Here is a 25297-nt window from a genome sequence, read left to right on the forward strand (position 1 = left end):
GCTCAGCCTATAGTTGAACAGCTCCTGACTACTGTCCAGGGTGCCTGTGTATGGCTTCATGATCCACGGCATTAAGGGGTAGGCTGGGTTCCCAAGGATAACTATAAGCATTTCAACATCCCCAATGGTTATTTTCTGGTCTAAGTCCCTTGCTGCAGCCGTTCCCATGGACCAGAGTTCCTAAAAATGTGAGCGTCATGTACCTTTCCCGGCCATCCCACGTTGATGTTGGTGAAACGTCCCTTGTGATCCATTGAAAAATACCCCTTGTGGTTTATGTACTGGCTGCCTTGGTGGTCCGGTCCCAAGATAGGGATATGCATTCCGTCTATCACCCCACCACAGTTAGGGAATCCCATTGCAGTAAAGCCATCCACTATGACCTGCACATTTCCCAGAGTCACTACCTTTGATATCAGCAGCTCAGTGATAGCATTGCCTACTTGGATCACAGCAGCCCCCACAGTAGATTTGCCCACTCCAAATTGATTCCCTACTGACTGGTAGGTGTCTGGCGTTGCAAGCTTCCAGAGGGCTATCGCCACTCACTTCTCAAGTGTGAGGGCTGCTCTCATCTTGGTATTCTTGTGCTTCAGGGCAGGGGAAAGCAAGTCATAAAGTTCCATGAAAGTGCCCTTATGCATGCAAAAGTTTCACCGCCATTGCAACACTATGCAGTTCTACCAGTCTGTGTTTGTTTCCCGGCGCCCAGAATCGGTCATTCTATGGCATGAGCCTGCCCCCTTGCCACCAGGATGACCAAATTGCTGGGCCCTGTAGTTTGAGAGAAGTTTGTGTCCATGTCCTCATCACTCTCCTCACCGCGCTGCCTTCGCCTACTCACCTGCTTTTGCAGGTTCTGGTTCTGCATATACTGCTGGATAATGTGCTTGGTGTTTAGAATGGTCATAACTGCCATGTTGATCCAACGTCAGCAGGAGAGCAGAGTGGCAGTGGAAGCGGCGGGTGGTTGACAATGCTGACCGCAATATGGCACCCGCATGGAAAAAAGCGCAAAACAATTGTCGGCCGTTGCTTTCATGGAGGGAGGAGCAAAGGGTAGGCTGGCAGAAGACAGTGCAGTACAACTGTTAGCTGTCATCATCTCCTGGGTGCTTGCCAGCAGACAGTGCAGTACGACTGCCAGCTGTCATCGTCTCCTGGGTGCTCACAGTGCTGTTGGCTGGGAGAGCAGCCTGAGGCTGAATGGCCTCCTCAAGGATTGAACTCACAACCCTGGGTTTAGCAGGCCAACGCTCAAACCACTGAGCTATCCCTCTGCCATTATTCCAGGTAGGACTGAATCTCCATTAGACAAAACTTAAAGAAGAGAATGACCTGAGTCACTCCCATTTATGTTCAGACGCCCCTGACAGATCTCACCAAGGTCTGCCAGGAGCACCCATGTCTTCCCAGGCGCCCTGACCGACCTCACCGAGGCCGGCCAAGAGCACCCAAGAGATGATGAGGATGGCTACCAGTCGTGGATGGTCTGCTGCCACAAGGCCATGAGCTGCTGCTGTGTAGCAACGCAGTCCCATGTCTGCCAGCACCCAGGACACCAACGGTGATGGTGAGCTGAATGGGCTCCATGCTTGCTGTGGTATGGCGTCTGCCTGGGTAACCCAGGAAAAAAGGCGCAAAACGATTGTCTGCCATTGCTTTCACGGAGGGAGGGAGGGGAGGGGGCCTGACGACGTACCCAGAACCACCCGTGACAATGTTTTTTGCCCCATCAGGCATTGGGATTTCAACCCAGAATTCCAATGGGCGGCGGAGACTGCGGGAACCGTGGGATAGCTACCCACAGTGCAACGGTCCAGAAGTTGACGCTAGCCTCAGTACTGTGGACGCACTCCACCAACTTAATGGTCTTAAGTGGGGACACACACAATCGACTGTATAAAATCGCTTTCTAAAAAATCGACTTCTATAAATTTGACCTAATTTCATAGTGTAGACATACCCTTAATGTGCTCAACCGAAAATTATCTAATCTGCAATTCATGTTCTCAGAGGGTGGTAACTATATTTTGTCTATAGGGGTTAAGTGAGGGGAGAGAAATATTTTTATAACCTAAATCCTTTTTGATGTTAGGCACCGTCATTTAAGATAGCATGTCAGTTAATTAAATTAACAAATACGTTATTTAGTATCTTCAAAACAATAATCCTAATTCTACAGAAGCAATACACTCTCCCAGATGCATGTTACTTGCGTTCACTCTCCTGTCTCTGCGTTCCTGGGGTGATACATCTTAGCTAGCAGGTTCTGCCTGTGAAGTAGGAGTACTTACTATGAAACTGTAAATACATTTCTCCCGAAAATAAGAATAACAGATCCCTACTCTTCAATGTGCATTCCCATGATGGAACTTAAAATTCTGAGCCCTTAAACTGCTTTGCTAGTGCACCTACCCCCTGGTGAGTAAGGATCAATTGTTATCCTTTGCCTCAACTATCAGCTGCTTCATTTCCAGCAAAGAATCAACAGAAAACAAATCATCTCTGCTTCTGTGGAGCAAGAGAGTTCCTTCCAGATATGTAGGCCCAGATTTTCAAAAGTGACCAGAGATTTTGGGTGCCCAATTTGAGACACTTTAAAGGGCCCTGATTGATGTCAACAGGACAGACAGATTTACTGAAGTGCTTTTCTGGGTAGGGATTGTTAAGCGTGTGGCTCAAGTGTTTTCCTGAATCAGGACCAAAATGCTGAGCACGCATCCTCTGAAAATAGGGTTGCCAGGTGTCTGGTTTTTAACTGGAAAGTTTGGTTGAAAGAGGACCTGTACAGTGTCCGGTCAGAAGTATTGACTGGACACACAAAGTCTGGTTACTGCCTGCAGGAGCCCCAGAATGGGGGGACCCAAAGCAGTGCCCACTTCAGCATGTGTGACCGCAGCGGAGCACTTGCAGAGAGCTGGGGGAGCATGGCTGTGAGCCAGGAAGGTGCCAATCCACGCCGCTGGATTGTGTTTGGATTGCATCCTATTTTCCACCCTTGTCTCTGCTCCTCAGCTCTGCCCTCTGCCCCCATCCGCTGCAGAATCAGTGCGGGGAGGAAAGGGCATTTCTTCCAGTCTGCCCTGGTTCAGACAGACAGACTGACAACCCCTCCCGCCCTCCCCATGATGGCTGACTGCAAACACCACCACCAGCCTGGTTCAACTCATGCCAGCCCCTTCTCAGTCAAGGCCGACTCCTACCTGCATCTCGTAGGCAGCCTCCACTTCAGCTCCCAGCCCAGCTCTGCAGGTGGCAGGTGAATCCTGGGGGAAAGGAGGAGCGAGCGAGTAGTGGGGCTGGGGGCTGGACTGTCTGATTTTAAGAAATTGGAAAGTTGGGAACCCTGTCTGAAAATTAGGTCCTTAGTTATTTCAAGTTAGGCACCTAGAATCACTATTTACTTCTGAAAACATAGGCTATAATTCTTTCCTCCACAGGTAAATATGGTAGGAAATTCAAGGCCATCTGGGACTTCAGCGTGTGACATTTTGTACCCACTCAGAACTTTATGGTGACAATGGTGACAGAATTCGTGTGCCTTCTGCTCTAGAAGTACAGCGTTAACTATACGAGGTAAGGGCGATGCTGTTCGCAGTAAAGGACCTGTAAGACACAACTGAGTAGTTTTGATTCTGGCCAGTGGTAGTATTCTAGATCTGTACCTGGGAGAGGGTAGCAGTCTAGGAATGATTCTGAGAAAAACCCTCCTAAACTTAGATTTGCTCAGAATTGGAACCAGAATCTTTTAAGTAGTTTCCCAGCCCTGACAAATCTTTCTGTAATTCTAGCCTGAATTTTGCGTTTGTAATATAGTGTGAAACCAGGCAAATTTTGCATTGTTTTGGGTTTCACTGAGAGCATTTCAACAGGCTTAGTTACAAATACGTACTAGAAATAATAATTGAGAAGTGTCTGAAGTGTTGTTGTAGCCATGTTGGTCCCAGGATAGTAAAGAGACAAGGTGGGTGAGGGAATATCTTTTATTGGACCAAGCTTGTCTGTCTCACCAACAGAAGTTGGTCCACTAAAAGGCATTACCTCATCTACCTTGTCTCTCCAATAAGTGAGAAAAACAGTCATAGGCTGCAGCAAGCACAATGGATTATTATATGTATTAATTATTGGGCAAAGCAGTGTGAAGTAGTAGTCCATTATTATAGCTGTATTTTTAGAACATTTCAAGATGTGTGCAGAGCAAAAGAGGTACTCCTTTTTGTTGAATGAGTGCATTAAAGAAATGAACAATAAAATATGTAACCGTAACTAGGAAAACTTTTTTTTTAAAGTAGAGAGGGGACAGCAGGGCTCAATTGCAGATTTTGGGAGCCTTCAATCTAGTTAATCTTTATTTTGTCTCTCTCCTCGTCCCCCTACACATTTCTTTCACACAGCAGCAGATCACTTGGTTCTATCTTAGTATTAGGTTTCTGGCAAATTGGGACTCCATCTCCTTAGTTGTGGGTTTCAAAAGCCAAATATGGGGCTCAGATACCCCTCAAACAATTCAGAAAACTAACTAAAAGGACCTCAAGAAGGACAGAGGAACTTAAACCTAGGGACTGGAATAATTTGGCTAAGCTCAACCTGGAGATTGGCTCTGTAACAGACATAATTTGGATTCATGCTATGATGCAAGAGTTCTTGATAAAAGAATATGCTAAATTTCATGAATACAAGTCAATATGACACTTGTGGATCTGATGCTGACTGAAAGCATCTTAACATTTGCTTCTCTTATTAATTCTGGGGAGCTAAAAAATCATTGTAGTTGGATAGGTTTCAGAGTAGCAGCCGTGTTAGTCTGTATCCGTAAAAAGAAAAGGAGTACTTGTGGCACCTTAGAGACTAACCAATTTATTAGAGCATAAGCTTTCATGAGCTACAGCTCACCTCATCGGATGGATAGTTATTTTCACATAGATGGCTTGGAGACAGCTTGATCCTAACCTATCAGCATCAAATGAAAGAACAAGTTAAATGGATGTCTCAAAGGTGTGTGTTAGCACATTTTAGGCAAACATCAACAGACCTTTTAACTTATTAATTTTAGGAGAACGGCTTTGCTTGGCTTGGGTTCGAGAATATGGGTGGAAATATGAACTGATTATGATGATGATTGACTGGTTAAGGTCACTTTCTGACACCGCCTGTGCAAGGAATTATGGCTGGCCTGAAGCAATATGTCCCTCAGATGTGATCTCATAAGGTAGAACGACCAAGACTGGTTGGTGTATGGATGGGAGATTTCCAAGCAAAACACAGCTGCTGCAAGATGGTGGAGTTTGGTGATTCTAAAGTTAGCATGGCTGCTGTATACTCTGTACGTGTGGTATTGACACTATCCCAAAAGGCAAGCTAATGAAATGGTAGTGTTGCTCTGATGTATAGTATATCCTATGACTGAGATGCCCTCTACCCCTACAGGGTATAATTCTTGTGAGTGTTTGTAAGGTTCAGAGTGGATGATGATGATAGTACGTAGCACTTACAAAACGATTTCCAGTTGTAGTTCTCAAGATTTTTTTTAAAGGTGGGTAAGCATTATTATCCCCATTTTATAAATGAGCTAGCCAGTCTCTTTTTCTACAAACGTAGATTTACTCTAAGAAAACATTTTGATTCTAGTCTTTGGGACTTTGTATTGTATACAACTTTCCTACAAATTACATCCCAAAGTTAACTAATGCAGTTAGAAAAGGATTACTTGTGGCACCTTAGAGACTAACCAATTTATTTGAGCATGAGCTTTCGTGAGCTACAGCTCACTTCATCAGATGTTTACCGTGGAAACTGCAGCAGACTTTATATACACACAGAAATCATGAAACAATACCTCCTCCCACCCCACTGTCCTGCTGGTAATAGCTTATCTAAAGTGATCAACAGGTGGGCCATTTCCAGCACAAATCCAGACTCCAGCGAGAAACTGCTGAATTGGAATTCATTTGCAAATTGGATACTATTAATTTAGGCTTAAATAGAGACTGGGAGTGGCTAAGTCATTATGCAAGGTAGCCTGTTTCCTCTTGTTTTTTCCTACCCCCCCCCCCAGATGTTCTGGTTTAACTTGGATTTAAACCTGGAGAATGGTCAGTTTAGATGAGCTATTACCAGCAGGAGAGTGAGTTTGTGTGTGTATGGGGGTGGGGGGGATGTGAGAAAACCTTGATACCTGGATTTGTGCTGGAAATGGCCCACCTGTTGATCACTTTAGATAAGCTATTACCAGCAGGACAGTGGGGTGGGAGGAGGTATTGTTTCATGATTTCTGTGTGTATATAAAGTCTGCTGCAGTTTCCACGGTAAACATCTGATGAAGTGAGCTGTAGCTCACGAAAGCTCATGCTCAAATAAATTGGTTAGTCTCTAAGGTGCCACAAGTAATCCTTTTCTTTTTGCGAATACAGACTAACACGGCTGTTCCTCTGAAACCTGTCATAATGCAGTTAGTTTCTTCCTGTGCTGCTATTTTTTAACTCAGAGGCATAGGACACACACAATGTCATCTGAAAGCAGATGTTTCAAAGAGCTGTGAGTCAGAAAGAGAGGAAGGCATGCTGATATAGATGGCACGAGCTACTGAGCAGATATTTGCATCAAGTGACTTACAAGGTAAACTGTACAAGCATGAAACTTTGTTAGGGTAAACTTTTCCAGGTCTGTCAACTCCTGCAAATCCTGGACTCCAGCACCTAAAACTTTAGGGCCAAAGTTTTCAAAAATAGGACCCTAAAGTCAGACTTCCAAATCTGTATTTAGGCACCAGCATGGGTTTTCGTGTGTGTGTGTGTGTACACGCACATACTCAGCATGTATATATTCAGCAGTGCTGCACAAATGTTAACTAATGAAATAATTCCTCACTGCAATCTGTGTGAAGTAGGCAAGTAGCATTATCCCCATTTTACAGTGGTTAAGTGATGAGCCCAAGATGTCATCCTGTAGAGAGTCAGAGTCAGGGTGAGAACTTGAGGATTACTGTCCCCTCACATCTTGCACAGTTTGTTGGGCCACAACATTACCAGCAAGTTAAAGTATGGATTGGATGAATGGACTATAAGGAGGATAGAAAGCTGGCTAGATTGTCAGACTCAACAGGTAGTGATCAACGGCTTGATGTCTAGTTGGCAGCCATATCAAGTGGAGTGCCCCAGGGGTCAGTCTGGGGCCGGTTTTGTTCATCATCTTTATTAATGATCTGGACGATGGGATAGATTGCACTATCAGCAAGTTCATGGATGACACTAAGCTGGGGGGAAGAGATAGATACGGTGGAGGGTAGTGATAGGGTCCAGAGTGACCTAGACAAATTGGAGGATCGGGCCAAAAGAAATCTGATGAGGTTGAGGAAGGACAAGTGCAGAGTCCTGTACATAGGACGGAAGAATCCCATGCACTGCTACAGGCTGGGGGCCGACTGGCTAAGCAGCAGTTCTGCAGAAAAGGACCTGGGGATTACAGTGGATGAGAAGCTGGATATGAGTCAGCAGTGTGCCCTTGATGCCAAGAAGGCTAACTGCATACTTGGGGGCTATGAAGGGGCTTGGAAGAGGGATGGGGATGGATGTCTACCTGAAGTGGTGGTTTGAAATGGTGGGGAGACTGGAATGACTGGGGAGGAGGGAGGAGCACCTGCGTTTAGCGAATAGGCATTTTTGCTATGACCTGTGCTCACACTTGTAGCAGAGTAACCTGGTGCCTGATTTTCCAGCATATAAGCATCATAAAACTTATGAAGGCCAGTAGGAGTTGTTCATCTGTGGTGCCTGAAGAATCAGGCCGTTTGCCTATGACCAAGTCAGTCTGCTGTAAGAAAGATCCTTTCTTCTGCATCTCTTTCTAAGCTGGTTGCCTTCGATAGCTGATATTTTGTGAAATAATGCAAACTTCAATCTCTGTTATTGAGCAGAACAGGGAGTGGCATTAGGAAGGCCAGGGCTAACCTGATAGATTTGTATCCCTAAAATGGCAAGGCTCCCAAATTACACTTACCATCTTTCATGAGCACATAACTCATTATGGAATGATTTTTATGTTGACATTTAAAAAAGTTATTGAAATGGAAAACGTCTCTTTACACTAAAAAGCAAAATAAGAATGATGCATATGTTTGTATTACATTGAACTAGTTGTGAAAAGTGCTTTTCCCCCCCTCAGCTTGGACCAACCGGAAAATCTCATCATGAATGGTGTCCTAGTGGTGGTAATTACATTTCTGATTGATTTCTCAGCTACTCTCATTCTCTCTAAAATGTAGTTTAAAATTTTTACCCAGAGGGAAGGTGCGAATGGCAAAGATGGGAGCATGGAGTTAACCAAAGAGAAACTGTATTATTTTTGCATGGACTGAAATGCTCCCATGGAAGAATAGCGGCAGGTCCTACCCTGCTTCCAGGAATGTAGCGCAAGTAGAGTAGGGGCATTAGAGGACGAGAGCTGAGGAAACGTTGTTCTAAGTCTGCCATAAAAATGTTGGCATACTGTGGGGCTTAATTTGCAAACTGGATACAATTAACTTAGGTTTGAATAGAGACTGGGAATGGATGGGTTATTACACAAAGTAAAACTATTTCCCCGTGTTTAATTCCCCCCACCCCCACTGTTCCTCAGATGTTCTTGTCAACTGCTGGAAATGGCCCATCTTGATTATCACTACAAAAGGTCGTCCCCCCCGCTCCGCTGGTAATAGCTCACCTTAAGTGATCACTCTGGTTACAGTGTGTATGGTAACACCCATTGTTTCATGTTCTCTATGTATATAAATCTCCCCACTGTATTTTCCACTGAATGCATCCGATGAAGTGAGCTGCAGCTCATGAAAGCTTATGCTCAAATAAATTTGTTAGTCTCTAAGGTGCCACAAGTACTCCGTTTCTTAGTGTGATTATATTGCAACAAAGGCAAATGTCACTCTTGGATGTATTAACAAGAATGTAATATGTAAGACCTAGGAAGTAATTGTTCCTCCCGACTTGGCATTGGTGAGGCCTCAGATGGAGTATTGTGTCCAATTTTGGCCACCATGTCATTAGGAAGATGTGAACAAATTGGAGGGAGTGCAGAGGAGACCAACAAAAATGATAAGAGGTTTAGAAAACATTATCTATGAGGAAAGGTTGAAAGAATTGGGCATGTTTATTTCTACAGAAGCGAAGGCTGAGGTGGGACATAAATCTTGAAGTATGTAAAAAGTTCTGATAAAGGTTGGTGATCAATTGTTTTCCAGGCCCACCACATAGGATAAGAAGTAATTGGCTTAGTTTGTAGCAAGGGAGATTCAGGCTGGATATTAGGAAAAGATATTAGGAAATTAGAAAATATATTCTAATTATAAGGATAGTTAAGCACTTGAACAGGTTTTCCTAGGGGGACTGTGGAATCCTGTCACTGGAAGTTTTTAAGAACAGATTAAACAAACACCTTTTAGGGTTAGTCTAGGTATACCTAATCCTGCATGAGCACTGGAGGATGGACTAGATGACCTCTTAGGTTTCTTTCAGCCTTACATTTCTATGACTCTATTTGATTTTATGGTTCTATTTATCTGTTTTCTGACCAACTAACATTCAATCCCATGTGTAATTTAAACTGTCATTTACACTACCACTGAATTTGACTTACCAAGAAGTTGCTTCCCATGTAACTAGTGCACTTGGCCCTCATGCTTGCCTCTGGACCAGGAGTTCATGACAAGTCCAACACCAGACGTTAGGCTCACACCAAATGTGACATAACAGTGCAGTACTAAGAGTGGGTGGGTTATGTATTATTAGAAATGTGCTGTCCTTGGAAGGAGACATTTGTGTTTAATGGTAATTTTTCAGAAGAAGTGAGGAAATCTGGCATTCTTGTCCACATTTCCTTTGTCAATAATACAAATTCTAATATCTAAGTTTGTGTATAAACTATTATTAATCATGTAATAGCAACTCCTCTTACCTAATTATTTTGAAAAGTGCTTTGAAATATTTTGAAGAAGAAAGATGGCACATAAACTTCTTTGGTGCTGACGAGCATCTGTTTGTCCAGCAAGATACTTGTTGATCACTGTTGGATCTGTATGTATTTGGAATGTCTCTTTCATTTGAATAGATATGGAACTGAACTGATAGAAGAGCATAGAATCATAGAAATGTAGGGTTGGAAGGGACCTTGAGAGGTCAAGTCCAGCTCCCTGCACTGATGCAGGACCACAGGCATGATCTGTGAGCAACAAAGGAATTATGGGATTTGTTTGATTTATGGGAATAGCTTATCCATTTGCAGGTTAATTACAAGTGCTAAAAATTGATCCAGTCCTCACTGAATAGTACATTGGTCTCTGTCCATACATGTCCCTTTCTTTGTTTCAGCCAGGAAGACCTAGACATGCTCTTGGGGTCTGACCTGTGCGCAGAGGAGCAGGATTTCCTGCAGAAGCGGAAGAAGGTGGTTGCTGCTACCCTGAAAAAGGTTCTCCAGTTGGAAGAGGACCTGCTAGACCATGAAGTTTGTTAGATAGAATTCTGTGGCTGGAGCAGGGAGGAAGGGAATATATGTTTCAGAATATGGATACCCTGGATTTATACATTTGCCTCCAACCATTCACCTTCACTCCTGATGGCATGATACAGGCAAGTCCACTAGTCTCAATGGTGCTGTGACAGAAATACGTTGTTTGCTTAAAGCACTGCATGGCATAATATAGAGCTGGATGAGCATTGGACTTTAAGGGGACTTTTGCAGGACTGCTCCTTGCTCTGCTACCCAGTTTTTTAACTGTCACTCCCTCCTCCATTACACCAAATGCCCGATATCATAACTGATTATTCTTCTGGGGCTAAAGAGGCCCCCCTGGAAGCTGATTGCTCCTGCTGAGTAGGCCAAAAGAATTGTTACAGTGCAACATGAAATGCCTCTTTTTCCCAAAGGCATGACTGGGCATACCGCCTCTACATCGCTCCCAGCCCCTGCTGATCCACAACCAATGGGCTCAAATAATTGAATTCATTGCTCAAACTTCTTTCAGTTATTGCTCCTATCAGTGCTCCATGTCAGGATGTCCGTACATATGTGCATTCTTGATAGGATGTTTTGTCAGCAGTGTCTGCAGGTCCATGCCTGCGCCCTAGACATCCTTGCGCTTTGGTGTGAGGGTATATAGGGAGCACAAAGATGTCTAGGGCGCAGGCATGGACCTGCAGATACTGCTGACAAAATCTGTGATCAAGAGTGCCATGGCACCACTTCGCTGCCTTGGAGAGATTCACATCCCCTTCAAGTGCAAGGTCTGCTTCAGATTCAAAAGCAGATCTAGAAAGCGGAGGGAGGACAGACTGAAATTACTGCTTATGGAGAGTTTTTTGAGGCCTGGGGAATCCAAGTCCCCCTTTTCCAGATCATATGCTGCACCAACTCCTGACCACCCTGTTGTATTAATTTAGATGGAATATATGAGCCCAAAGAGTCAAAGCTGTTAAGATGACTCTGAAACTGTCCAACATTAAACAGTGTTAAATAAGGTTTGGGGTTTGCTATAGAGCCCACAGCCTCCTTAGCACCAGGGCAAACACATCATTAAAAATCCTTTGACTCAGAGGCTTTAAGGCCAGAAGGGACCATACATAACCATCTAGTCTGACCTCCTGCACATTGCAGGCCACAGAATCTCACTCACCCATTCCTGTAACCTTTTATTAAAGATACAGAAATGAGGGAAAAGCAATTAAAGCATTGGAAAAGTAAAGCAAACAAGGCTTTTATTTTAACAACATCCCTTATTCCCTTTTCCTTTAGCTGGAGGGAGTTTTGGGAAGGAAAAAAAACCCTTGTTTGACCGTCTTTTTGATGGAATCAAAGATGGTAGTAACTGTCCCTTTGGGGAAAAGAGCAGTAAGATGAGATGGGCTGGAGGAGTTGTTGTCGAAGTTCAATCTGTTTCCTAACAAGACAAACATACACAAGGGGAGAGTAAAGAATAGCAAAAATAGTCAACACCAGAGGCAGAAGCGGAATTTTCTATCACTTGCAACCTCTCCTCTGGAAAAACACATGCATGGTACAGGGTCTTATCTGCCACGCTGAGATCTGGCAAACTTGTACCAGCATTGGGCTGTTTAACTTTTAACTGCTTCTTTCTGCTCACAGGATTATAGACACTTATTAGACAGAAGAAAAAGGGAGAAAGAAGGTAGGGTAGGAAAAGGGAGAAAGAAGGTAGGGTAGGAAAAGGACACATTTGAGGTGGGGGCAGGAGACAGTCCCACATCTCAGGTGGTGGTTGGGATTCAGCCAGAGCTGGTGGAGATGGCAATGTCATCTGGCGCTCGCTCTCTCTCTCTCTTACCTGGTCTTGTCATCATCTCAGGATTGGATGATGAACGCCCAGGGTCCCAGGAGATGATGAAGGTTGAATCCATGATGGTGAAGCTAGCTCCAGTCGTCAATTTTTCTCCTGGAAATGTCTTTTTTTTAAGGACAGCAAATGGCAGTGATGGATGGAATAGCCCATCCTCTCATTATTTTGTCCACCAGTTAGGCCTAGTTTCCAACACACCAATTTTGGTTCACTGATTTGTGGTTCCATGCTTTTCTTGTTTATCAACACAGCCCTTGAGTTATAGCAGTAGACCTTTTTGTTGGGACTAATTCAATATTTCTGTCTTGCTTTTACATCTTTTCCCATCAACATCTGTTGCTGTAGGTTATTGTGACATTTTATGAATTTATGCTCACGTTTTACAGTTGAGCTTTCAATGAAGGTATATTTGTAGGCCCAGTTATCACAACAACCTCATGGACACTGCCTCTCCCTATCTTCCTAGGAGCTCCTCAGCTGGGACAGATGGAGCCTAAAGGTAGTCTGACAGGCTATTTTATGCAATTCAGCTCTATCCCTCCCTATCTCCCATCCCCGTCCCCATCCCTTTTCAGGGACCCTTCTTTCAGAGGTCTCTTAAGACAGAAAGTACAATCCCTCCTGCTCTTAGGGATGATTGAATGCATTCCATCACTATTTGTGGAAAAAGGTTTTTACTCTAGATACTTCCTGGCTCTCAAGAAAAGAGGATGGTGGAGACTGATTCTGAATCTCAGGACTTTAAACAACTTCCTCCTCTGTCAACGGTTCAGGGTGGTAACCCTGGCAGTGATCATTCCATATTTGGATCCGGGGGTCTGGTTCATTTCCCTGGACCTCTGGGACGCATACCTTCATTTAGCTATGCGCTTTGCTCAACGACATTTCCTATGATTTGTCATGGACAAGGAGCACTATCAATACCTTATTGCATCCTTCGGTCTTTTGACCACCCCAAGGGTTTTTAAAGATCCTCTCAGCCACTGCGGTGAATCTTCATCAGATGGGAATAATTATCTTCCCTTAGCCGGATGACTGGCTCCTGAAGATGGGTCCTTTCTCGAGGTGCATTCATTAACCATCAAGGCACCATCCCTCTTCTGCTGCTTGGGCCTCTGTCTCCATGTGGAGAAGTCTATGCTCATACATATGGAACAAAGAGACTTCATTGGGGCCACTCCCTTTTCCACCAACTTCAACGCGTAGCTGCCCATAGACAGGTTTGCTACAATGTCCAGCCTCATTTTCACACTGCAGCTGAGCCCACAAACTACAGCAAGGACTTGTCTTCAACTCCCAAGGGAGGGATAGCTCAGTGGTTTGAGCATTGGCCTGCTAAACCGAGGGTTGTGAGTTCAATCCTTGAGGGGGCCATTTAGGGATCTGGTGCAAAAATTGGGGATTGGTCCTGCTTCAAGCAGGGAGTTGGACTAGATGACCTCCTGAGGTCCCTTCCAACACTAACCTTCTATGATTCTTGGGCCACAGGGAAGCCTGTACATTTGTAGCTCCCCTGGCAAGACTACACTTCTGATGTCTTCAAGCCTGGCTTGGGTCTGTCTACACACCCAAAAAATACAATCTGTCCAAGCAGGTGTGGATACCTCAGGGGGTCCTTGACTCCCTCAATTGTGGATTGATCCCCAAAAGGTCTCTGTGGGAGTTCCATTTTCAAGTTCTCTCCCTACAAACTTCATCATCGCAGATGTTTCCCTTTTAGGCTGGCATGCCCATTCTGAGGTCTTCTCAGCCCAAGGCAATTGGACCCCCCCCAGGAGATGTCTCTCCATAGCAACATTCTTGAAGTCAAAGTAGTCTGATACACTTGCTATCACTTCCTATGCAACATCAGGGGCCACTCTGTCAGAGTAATGCTGGACAACAGGTACTGAAATATATTATATGTATTGCCAAGGAGGAACAAGTTCCCAGATCTTATGTGGAGAATCCATAAAACTATGGAACTGGTGCATATCCCGCCGCAAAATGATCTCAGTAGTTTATGTACCAGGGATACAGAGAATGCAGCTTGAGCTAAATTTTAGAAGCTGTTAGATTCTCAACACACTGGTAGTTTGAGTTAATTCCCAGGGGACTGTAAGTGACTTCAGCAAATTTTTTCAAATTATGCTTTTTGTCTGAAGTCAGAATTGTTCCATATATATTCTTGTCTGCTTCCATGATCAGGTAAAATATTTCATTTTTGTGTTTCTAGAATGGTGTGAATTTTCCCCTTATAAGGTTGGATTCCTGAAATACGCCGCTTTCATTCGCTCAGAAGATTTTGGAAGTGAATTTTTCATGGGGCGACTAATGACGAAGAACCCAGAGTCCTGGATCTGTTACATAGAAGGTGATTATCCTTAAAAAAAAATAAAAATAAAAAATCAGTCTACAGGAATGATATAAGATCACAAAAACCCAGATATCCATTGTCAATAATGGGATCACCAGCCAGGTGGGCTGTATGTTAGTGGGTTGTTCCATAGAACAAAGTAGGTAGGAAAGCCAGCACAAAAACTAGAAGGGGCTTTGAACTGGTTAGCAAATTCTTGCATATTAAACAGGTGCTTCTATGTAACAGTGCAGATAAAACTGCACAATTGGCTACTGAAAGTTTTAGTCTGGCTACTAAATGAACTATGCAAATAGCTTTGGAGTATGTAAAAGAATTGTGAATTCATGAGAGTCTCTGGGCTTATTCTATTTCTAGCTTTATTAAGCCATATCTCTAGTGAAGATAAAAACATGAATTAACAGCTTTCTGCTTTCCTTTTTTCATGCTAACTTAGTTATTTTAGTGGGATCTCTGCCACCACTGTAAGTGCTTAGAACTTTGTAGATAGTTTTGCTCTCTTTTTATAATCACAGTGGCCCTCTTTGTCCCTTTTGTCGCACTCTTTTGAGCAATAAGAAAACAGGCTTATCTGTATGTGTGATCTTTCCTTGAAATAGTTACTTTCTACAACACACTCCTTTCTCTGTCTCCCTTGTAGAGGCTAGAACTCTCTGCTCTCAACAAGGGCACCTTTCAAATACAGGTGTCTCTCCATATAGGAAATGTAACTGTGGTAACCCCCTAAATTTGTATAAATAGCTGCTTTCTTGTCCCTTCCCCCACAAGAATGTTAAAATAATATCTTTCAGGTATGTTCTAATATGCTTTCAGTGAGCAAGTTTTGGCCTTTTGGCTGGTGCTGGAGAATGACATTTCATTAGCAAATTTAAAAAAATATTTGTAAAAGTACACCAGGCATACTTAAGATCAGATTCCCATAAGTTTAGTACAAAGATGTGTAAAACAGGCAGGAAAGGTTAATTCTCATAATGCATTATAGAGAGCTAAAAGAAAAGGAGTACTTGTGGCACCTTAGAGACTAACCAATTTATCTGAGCATGAGCTTTCGTGAGCTACAGCTCACAGAGAGCTAGTTACCAATCAGCCCCCAAGGGAAAATTAAACCCTCAATGTTTCTTGTGGGAATCTCTTTTCATAGGATACATGATATTTTCAGAAAACCATCATGGATTTTGCACAGTTCCCCATTTTTGTAGGGGAGGATTGGGGGGAGTGGCAAGATTTCCCCAAGAAAAGGATGGCTTCAATCTCAGTTGTTTTGTCGCTGGCATACCAGTGTGGGGAACTAAAAGGTTAAAACACTGATCAAAATCTTCCTTTACTTTTAAGGGATTCTTTCAGGATGGAGGGTTAAGATGCTGTGAGGGTCCAGCATCTCAAGGGTAATCAGATATGGAATCTGAAAACTTGTTTCTGTTATCCTTTCCTTCCACTAGAGAAGAAAATCATAGGCACTGTCTCTAAATGGTGTACTAATACTAGAAATATCTGCCTTTCAGACTGTCAACTGGACTTGTTCCCTAATCAACTGACCACATCAGAAGATGACCTGTGTCTGGCTGATGCTGCCTATTTCATCAATACCAGTTGTCCACCACTCTTGAGGAAGGAGAGGAATGTGGATATCATCCTGTCATTTGATTACTCCTTGAGCACAGCATTTGAGGTTATTCAATTTGATTTATCTTTCTGCTCGACTGGCTGTTTTCAAACCTTCCATCTCTAGTGGCCACCAATATCTGAGGTGCTGCCAAGATTGACATGCCAAATGTGCCCCTATGCTTAAATCTGCCATTTTATATCATAGGTATCCCTTGTAAAAACGAAGCCTGCTATTGCCTTACCATTTAAGTTCTGAGGGTACCCAACACACCCCAGGTGTTCTGAGTTTCCTGCATCATGATGCTCCCTCTATTTTTCCTCTGTAGTCAGAGAAGTAATTGCCATTGTTACATATGTGAAACTGCCAGTGAAATTTTTATTTCACTGGGTTTGTAGTCTTTTCAGTATTGGGGTAAAAATAATCCTTTTATTACAGAAGGATGGTAAGAGTAAGTTTGCATTTGTAACAGTGATCTGACCAAGATGGCTCACAGACTGTTATCTAATACTGACAGACCTACAGCACCAATTATGTAAACTCCCATAAAAATCAAAAACAAAATAGTGCACCAGACAGATATATAACACATATATGTAGCCACCAAAAATGCATCAATTCTATGACAAAAAAGTCAGAGCTGTAAATGTTTTTAGCTTTAAATTCTTTTTGCAATCTGTTACATTTCTTGGCTGCTGGACAGTCAACAGTCCACCTACTGTGTCATAAATATAAAGGGAAGGGTAACCACCTTTCTGTATACAGAACTATAAAATCCCTCCTGGCCAGAGGCAAAACCCTTTCACTTGTAAAGGGTTAAGAAGCTAAGATAACCTCGCTGGCACTTGACCAAAATGACCAATGAGGAGACAAGGTATTTACCATCCTGATTTTACAGAGGTGATTCTTTTACTTTTTCTTTAATTAAAATTCTTCTTTTAAGATCCTGATTGCTTTTTCATTGTTCTTAAGATCCCAGGGTTTGGGTCTGTGTTCACCTATGCAAATTGGTAAGGATTTTTTATCAAGCCTTCCCCAGGAAAGGGGGTGTAAGGCTTGGGGGGATATTTTGGGGGGAAGATGTCTCCAAGTGGGCTCTTTCCCTGTTCTTTGTTTAACACACTTGGTGGTGGCAGCATAGGGTTCAAGGACAAGGCAAAGTTTGTACGTTGGGGAAGTTTTTAACCTAAACTGGTAAGAATAAGCTTAGGGGGTCTTTCATACAGGTCCCCACATCTGTACCCTAGAGTTCAGAGTGGGGAAGGAACCTTGACATACTGAAAGTAGACTAAATTTAGAGAATGAATGAGGGTAATAAGATATTAGCTTTTAAATGATATATTGTCAAGGAGAACAGAGGTAAGTTCTGAAGACAAGCTAGTACTTGGTGCAAGTGATGTCTTATAGATGACTAAGTACAAGATCTCAGACGTTTGTTTTTCAGAGGGCTAGTTGAATAGGGACTGTGGTGGCAAATCGGATTGCTGAATAGTTGGTGGCCAACCTCTTCAGTACTTTGATGCCAGTCTCTAAGTGAAGCCTGTTGCTGTTGGAGTGTGTGGTCATGTTTGGTACTTGTCAAATGTGACTCTGTCCTTTAAACTTGCAGAGAAAATTTTGGAAAGTTGCTCCCAAGAGGAAAAGCATTTGAAGTCTTCAGTAAAAAGTCACTTTCAGACCATTTGAGATTGTGATGTGTGTTCCAGTTTAACAGTTAGATGCAATATTTCTTTAGGCCTGATTCCATAAACTTCATGGATGCAAGATTCTTATTGACTGGAGCAGAGTTTTATCTGCATAAGGAGTACAGGATAGGCCCCTATTATTGAGATAACAATCAAGTCTGTCCATATTATTATTTTGTCAAATGATGTGTCTCAAACTGTTTTCTAATTATCTGTTTTCTAATTATTACCTAATATTTCTATTCTAATTATCTAATGTTTTCTAATGATCTGTTTTCTAATTATTATCAAGGGATTGAATAAAATTACTAACATTACTCCTGAATATAACTGGTAGAAAATGTGTCAAATAATTTGAAGAATTTCGCAATATTTTCCAGTTAAATTAATTTAACAATTATTCCAATATTTCCTTAGCTTACAGAGCTGGTCCAATGTACCTGGATTTTGTAAAACAAAAATAAGTAAAATATTTAAGAATATATTCACTATTCACTGAGCTCTAATCCTGATAATATTTTAAAAAACCCAACATTAATGTTACCTTGGTCCTTTGAATGCCCAAGTTTGACATGATATAACTTAAGTCTGTACTTGAAATTAGAATACTAGCAAATAATATGAAGGCATGTGAAATTATAGAATATGGGAGTCGTGATTTTTCATCATGTCACATAAAACACAGGGACATAATTTCTTTTAGCTTAGGCCAGGTTTCTCAATGTCTTAGTTCTGTCAGTGCCAGGAGCAGTTATTTTACCTGTTTGTATGTTTCTACTAGCAGTCTTTACCGCTTCTTGTTTTCTAACTATGGCTGAGTTATACTTGTTTTGAAAAATCTTCTCAGTATTTATTAACCTGATGTTTTAAAGGGTATATATGTTGTTTGTTTATTTCTCATTTTATATATCTATTCTCATCTTGTACTTTACATTTATTCCTACCGTTATTCCAGTGCAATGTGGCATTTTTCTACATTCCAGGAGGGCTGCGTTGGCCTTAATTTTGTTGTTTGTTCTAATATTGTCCACTTCTGTGCTGATGTAGTCTATGGAACAAACTGGGAAATACTGTTCAAAGTGAGCAAGACCTTTTCCAAAAATTATGCTGAGCGAAGAAGATAAGAAGAATCCAAAGGAGTGCTACATATTTCTGAATGAAGAGAATCTGAAGGCTCCCATAGTAATTCACTTCCCATTGGTGAATGATACTTTCAGGAAGTTCAGAGTACCTGGTAGGTAGTTGAATATCAACTCAAAGAGCCAATTTTATAACTATTTGGCTCTGGATAGTGTGTACTGTACATCACAGTTCTCTAATGGCTGTCACTTTATTGCTTCTGACAACTACATAGATATTCCTCTTAGGTGCTGGCTTGTGTGTGTTGATACTGAAGTTCACAGTGTCCACCCAATGTGCAGCATGTGTGAAGTATGGCTAGCAGCTGTCATGTCTGTTACAATTTTACTACAGTCCACATGACCAACTTTTCCCCACTGTGTTGTGGTACGTTTCCCGTTGCAGCATAACCAAATTCTTAACTGATTAGTTCATTGTTTCTCATAGTACTGTAACAATCCTATCCATTGTAGAACTGGGTGAAGTTTCCAATTTTACAGAAATTGAGGTTAAAAATCCATAAATTTTATTTACTTAAATAAAGTTACTCAGATCAAGGCAGCTCTAGGACTTGCTGGAATTTGTGATCAACTCCATCCCAGGTGGATTACGAGCCAGATAGAGGCTACAGAGCACTGAAAATATTGGGGCTTCCAAAAGAGAATCTAAACATTCTGGGTTTATTTGCAAATTTGAGATGCCAATGCCAGATTTTTTGCTGCTTCTCTTTGCCTCTGATGTTTCCAATACTGAATGGACAGGGCCAATGGAAATCTCTGCTGCTGCAAATGCACAGAATTCTGCAAAATATGTTGTTGTTCATGAAAATCATCAGTGTGCCCCTTCATTCAGATAGGATATTCCTATAGGAAACAATGTATGGTATGTCTGTGAGGAAATTTTACTCTGGTTAGGTTGGTACCTTCATGGATTTTGGGATCAATAAATAATGAATGTCACCCTGGTTTCCTAATCACTGTGGTTTTTGGTCTTCTGCAGGGGTTGAACGCAGTCCTTGGGAGATGGCAGAGGGAACGGTACCTCTTGCTGGTTGCTGCTCACCATATAATCTCTTGAATGTGGCCTACTGTAAGGATGACTTTGACAAACTGCTGAAGCTGAGTAATTTCAATGTCCAGAATCACATAGACATGATTCTGCAGGCTTTCCACACAACCATAGCATGGAAGAAATGCTCTAGGAACTGAAATTGATGTCTCAGGGCTTGAATTCTCCTACATCCTATTTTATTTATCATGACCATAAGGAGGAATCCCAGAGTTCTCTTATCAGGGTGATGTGACTTGATGCAGCATTTCAGTAAATGTGCAAGAACCCGCTCCCCACCTGTCTCAGATTTAAAACTGTTTTGATTACACAGAATGTGTTATTGGACATCAAGCTTAAATATTCATACACAGGTATTAAAAAGTGGCAGGTCTTTTAACTACTAGGCCTTGTTTACATGATCATTTAGTTCCCAGCAAGCTGCACTAGCCTGCTATGTATTAAGTGCCCTGTGTGGACCCTGCTACCACATGCTAAAAGTTCTGTAGTGCCCTTTAATCTACTACCATTTCAAAGTGGGGCAGATCAAAGTGCATTAGGGAACTGTTAATGCATGGTAGCAGGGGCCGCATGGACGCTTGGCTGGCAGGCTAAAGAGGGGTAAAGTTACACTCCAGCTTGCCATGAACTTAAGTGTTCATGTAGACAAGCCCTTACATGGCCAGGATGAATCTGACCCAGGTCAGTAATGGCTAAATATCATTACTATCTAATGGTGGTCTCTAGGAATGAGTTGGTGGTCTGTCCATTTAACAGTGTTCAGGCATCTCCATCACAAAACCACAAAGGACACTCTTGTTGGTAGTCTCTGCAGAGTGACTAGGGACTGAATAGTGGTCTCCAAAGTGGGGTGCGCGGCAGGAAGCGTGCCACCCAAGGAGCGCCACTGGCATGGCAGCAGCATCACTCCTGGACCTTTGATTCTTCAGCGGCACGCCGGCGGGAGCCCGGCTCTCCCCACTCTGTCTTTGGCGGCATGCCAGCAGCAGCCCGGCTCTCCCCAATCCATCTTCGGCGGCATGCCAGCAGCAGCCCGGCTCTCCCCAATCCATCTTCGGCGGCACGCTGGCAGCAGCTCCTCTTCTTCTTTTTTTCTTTTTTTCCTTCCCCAGAGCTGGCCCTGGGGGTGCGCGATTCTAAAAGTTTGGAGACCCCTGGAGACTGAGCGACACACTGACACCTAGAACTGGGCACAACACATGTGAGATACTAATGGGCAACACGGGCTAGTCTTTACTATTATTCCCCTTCTGTATCTGATCTTTTGATAAAAGGAGAACTTTAATTTTCAGCGCTGTCAAGTCAGCACCTTTCACAAGCACTAAAATGCACTTTAAGGAGAGAAGCAGGCCTGGAATAGGATGCTATCTATCAAATACCAAATTCAGGTATGTTATCTCGTCCTTCAGTGTTCTTCTGTCTCTTGACAGAGCTTAGTATAACTTCTCAGAGGGGCTATTAATTGAACATCCCTAAACAGCGACACATTGTAAACAGGTGCAATTCCAGTCCTGTTTTGAACTGAAATCTACATATATTGTATTTAATCCAAATGTATCCTTTTCCTGGCTTTGCCTTCATTGGCATCTTAGAACCTCAGGCTAACTTTCTTCCTAAATTTAGTAATTCCTAGGATTTCCCTGTAGTTTGTCTCAGATCTTAGTTCCCCCTGCTCCATGAGCCCCTCTCACCTGCCTTATACCCAGGATGGAATTAATGAGTCACACCTGCCAGAATGTCCCTGCAGGGCTCAAACGCCTGCTAAGAGGGCCAGTCAACAAAAGAACCCAACCACCCTGCTATACCCGTGCATCAAAGAAATCATTAAAAATACTTATTTTTGTAATAATTTATATCAAGAACTGCAATGTGCATTTTTTCCTGTAAAATTTTATTGAATATAAATAGCTAATAGCCATTTCCTGTTAGCACTAAAAGAATCTACTATTAAAGGCATTGGAAGTCAGTGGAGGAAAGCAGAGGAGTTGTTGCATTTGTTGAGTGACGGGCACAATATTAACCACACCTAAGGCACATGTGATTGTCTCAGAAGTTCTAGTTTTGCCTTATTCCTCAAATATTGCCACGCATGGAGTTTATACCAATACACTTTTGCTAGAAAAAACTTTTTTGTTTTTGTGATACAGCATGGCCAGAGGGCAGCAGGAGAGTGTTAGAAGGGAGCCTTATTCCCTGTAGATTAATTAGAGCACCTGAAGCCAATTAGAGCACCTGAAGCCAGTCACCTGATAAAACCCCCCTGCTTCAGTCAGACTAGAGGAGGAGTTGAAGCAGAGTGGTTTCGTGTTGGAGCAGAGAGCATTTTGGAGGGAAGCAGAGGAGAGTTTGGAGAAGTGCTGTGGTGGGCTAAGAAGACCAAGACCCTAACTAAAGGGACACCTGGTTTGTGCAGAGGGAGGGCAGGAAGCCCCACAAGCTGAAGGGCAGGAGAGGGAAGTAGCCCAAAGGAAGGAACTGTTAGTTCAAGCGGTTTACCGCTATCCCTAGGGCCCCTGGGCTGGGACTCGGAGTAGAGGGCGTGCCTGGGTCCCTCCCTCTCCTCTCCACTCCCCTCCTCTAGGACACTAGTGGGGCAATTAATACCCCCATTCAGGGGCAAGAAAAGGTGCCCTGAACCCCCCCCACCACAAGAAGAGAGAGTGCGAGACCCATCATAGTAGTGCTGGCAATTTGCCACAATACCTCTAACTTGTGCTTGTCAAGAAGCATAATCTACTGGGTAACTTTCCCCATCAGCAAAATGGGGTTAATAATATTTATCCGCTTCTATAAAGTGCTTTGAGATTGTCAAATGAAAGATGCTATATAAGTTCATAGTATTAGTCAGCTCCATTCATTTCTAAATCCTTCTGTTCATTTAGGTTATCTATAATTTGCTGCTGTGTTCTGCTACTACCATTTTCTCTCATATGATCTGACTGCCTGACGTTCCCAAAGCTACAGAATGGATCCAAGTGGTTTAAGCAAATTAAGGGTAACATCTAGGATTTTTCATCCCACAATTAGTAGGTGAGGGTGTGATGAAACGGGGATTTTCCCTTGGTATGTTGCATGTGAGTCTTACTGTTGAGCCTATGTGAGTGTTACTGTTTTGCATAAATACTGGGTGCCTCAGTTTCCCTGTGTGCTGCACCAATACCTCGGTGGTGGGAATAGGGGTGTGTGACTTTGGCTGAGACCTCTGAGGCAGGTGAGGCTGCTCCATCTGCCTGCACCTATGCTATGACCGGTGCCCTTCAGAACCTGAGACCGAGGAGGGAGATGCGACCAGGTGACTCTTTGCCCGGGAAGTGAGACAAAGACTAGGAGGAGGAGCAACAGGGGTGTCTGAGATCAGGTTGCTGGAAGCTGGCAGTCTGCTTGCGGGGACTGGAAGAGGGGGAGTTCAGGGCTTCTGGCCCAGGACTCCCCAAGATGGACTTGGCTGAAAGTCACTGATTTCTGTGCTAACAAGTTCTGGTCTACGCTGTGTTCCTGTTGAATAATAAACCTTCTGTTTTACTGGCTGGCTGAGAGTCACATGTGACTACGGAGCTGGGGTGCAGGGCCCTTTGGCTTCCCCAGGAGCCCCGCCAGGGCAGACACATTGTGGGAAGTGCACGGTGTGGAAGGGCATGCTGAATGCTCTGAGGTCAGATCCAAGAAGGTCGAAGCTGTGTAAGCTTCTTGCCCTGGTGACAGTATGCTCAGAGAGAGGAGGCATGCTACACCAGAATCCTGACTGGTCTCATATTGAGTAGTTGCAGAGCAAGGCTGGCCTTACCATGAGGCAAACTCAGGCGGTCGCCTCAGGTGCCAGACTGGGGGAGGGAGAAGGGGTGCCACTAGGACCCAGAGTGTAGAAAATTGTGTCTGCTTCTGGTGCATATGTATTCTCTCTGCTCTAGATGCACAGAGATGGTGGAGTGCTGTGCTGGAGGAATGAGGGCACAAGAGACATAACAGGCAGGCAGGAGAAAAGGTGAGAGGGAATAACAGAAAGCAGCAGGAGCTGCAGGGAGAGAGAGAGGACGAGGAGCCTCTTATGTACCTCTCTAGCAATCCCAGGAGCCTGGACTGATTAACACCAGCTTCTCAGGGAGCTTCCTGTTTCCTGCTGCTTCCCTGAGCCCACTTGAGGAGAACAGGCAGTCAACTGAAATAGTAGGAGTCAGTTAGGCCCTGAAGATGCTGATATCTTCCCTCACTCAGGCCCTGCTACCAGCCTGCTTATGTGTCCCCTTCAACTGAGTGTTGAGAGCCACTATAGCTGGCACAGAACAGCAGTCATGAATGAAAGAAGAAAATCCCCTCTGGGGCAGCATTCAGAAGAAAGAAAGAAAGCAAAGGAAGCTTTTCTATCTAAGCAGGAAGGATCTCTCCTGAGCTATATAGACACAAATGTTCACAGTGAGCCTTCTGCCCCAGTGAGGATGTGAGTGGTGAGGAGATGCCTGATCTTCCAGTTAGTCAGAGTGCAGGTGACCTGGCATCTACTGCAGCATCCATATCTCCATCTCAAATGGATGTAACCATGCACATTCCTGAAGAAAAGTGTAGATCAGACAAGAGTGTGGTGGAGGCGCAAGAAACAGCTGCTGCTGCTGAGTTTAGTTCCTTAAGTCTAGATGATCCAGGACTGTGGACCCACTTGAGCAGTAGTCTGAGGGACTTCCTTGTACTGCATGGACCACAGCAAGTGAAAAACTTCATATTCCCCAAAGACAATGGAAATAGAAGTTTCCATCCAACACATTACTGGCGTGAAATCCCCAATGGTGACAAAGTGGAGAGGCCATGGCTTATGTACTCAAAAACTCAGAATGCTGCTTTTGTTACAAACTCTTTCAGTCTAATGTTCCAGCCACATTGGGTTCTACAGGAACAAAGGACTGGAAAAATCTGGCTAGAAATCTGGCATGCCATGAGAAGGCAGCAAATCACCGGAGAGCATTCCATAGGTGGAAAGAGCTTGAGATGAGACTAAGGTTAAAGGCCACCATAGATGATCAGCATCAAGAGAAGATTGCATCAGAGTCTCTTTACTGGCAAAATGTTCTGAAAAGGTTCATTGCCATTGTGAGAATGCTTGCTACCCAAAACCTAGCACTGCATGGCACTTA

The 25297-nt window shown here is 43.4% G+C and overlaps 1 protein-coding gene across 1 annotated transcript in view; it reads left to right on the forward strand.

Moving 5' to 3' along the window:
• The first annotated feature begins 3588 nt into the window (after positions 1–3588).
• The window catches only part of LOC140913609 (cytosolic phospholipase A2 epsilon-like), an 88113-nt gene continuing 66404 nt past the window's right edge, over positions 3589–25297 (forward strand). Inside the window, exons 1-5 of the mRNA XM_073350336.1 lie at positions 3589–3611; positions 10359–10494; positions 12133–12175; positions 14559–14696; positions 16139–16368. Of these exons, the coding sequence (XP_073206437.1) occupies positions 3589–3611; positions 10359–10494; positions 12133–12175; positions 14559–14696; positions 16139–16368 (570 nt within the window). The remainder of the gene's footprint in view (positions 3612–10358; positions 10495–12132; positions 12176–14558; positions 14697–16138; positions 16369–25297) is intronic.

The sequence above is a fragment of the Lepidochelys kempii genome, chromosome 6, assembly GCF_965140265.1.
Source record: "Lepidochelys kempii isolate rLepKem1 chromosome 6, rLepKem1.hap2, whole genome shotgun sequence".
Lineage (NCBI taxonomy): Eukaryota > Metazoa > Chordata > Testudines > Cheloniidae > Lepidochelys > Lepidochelys kempii.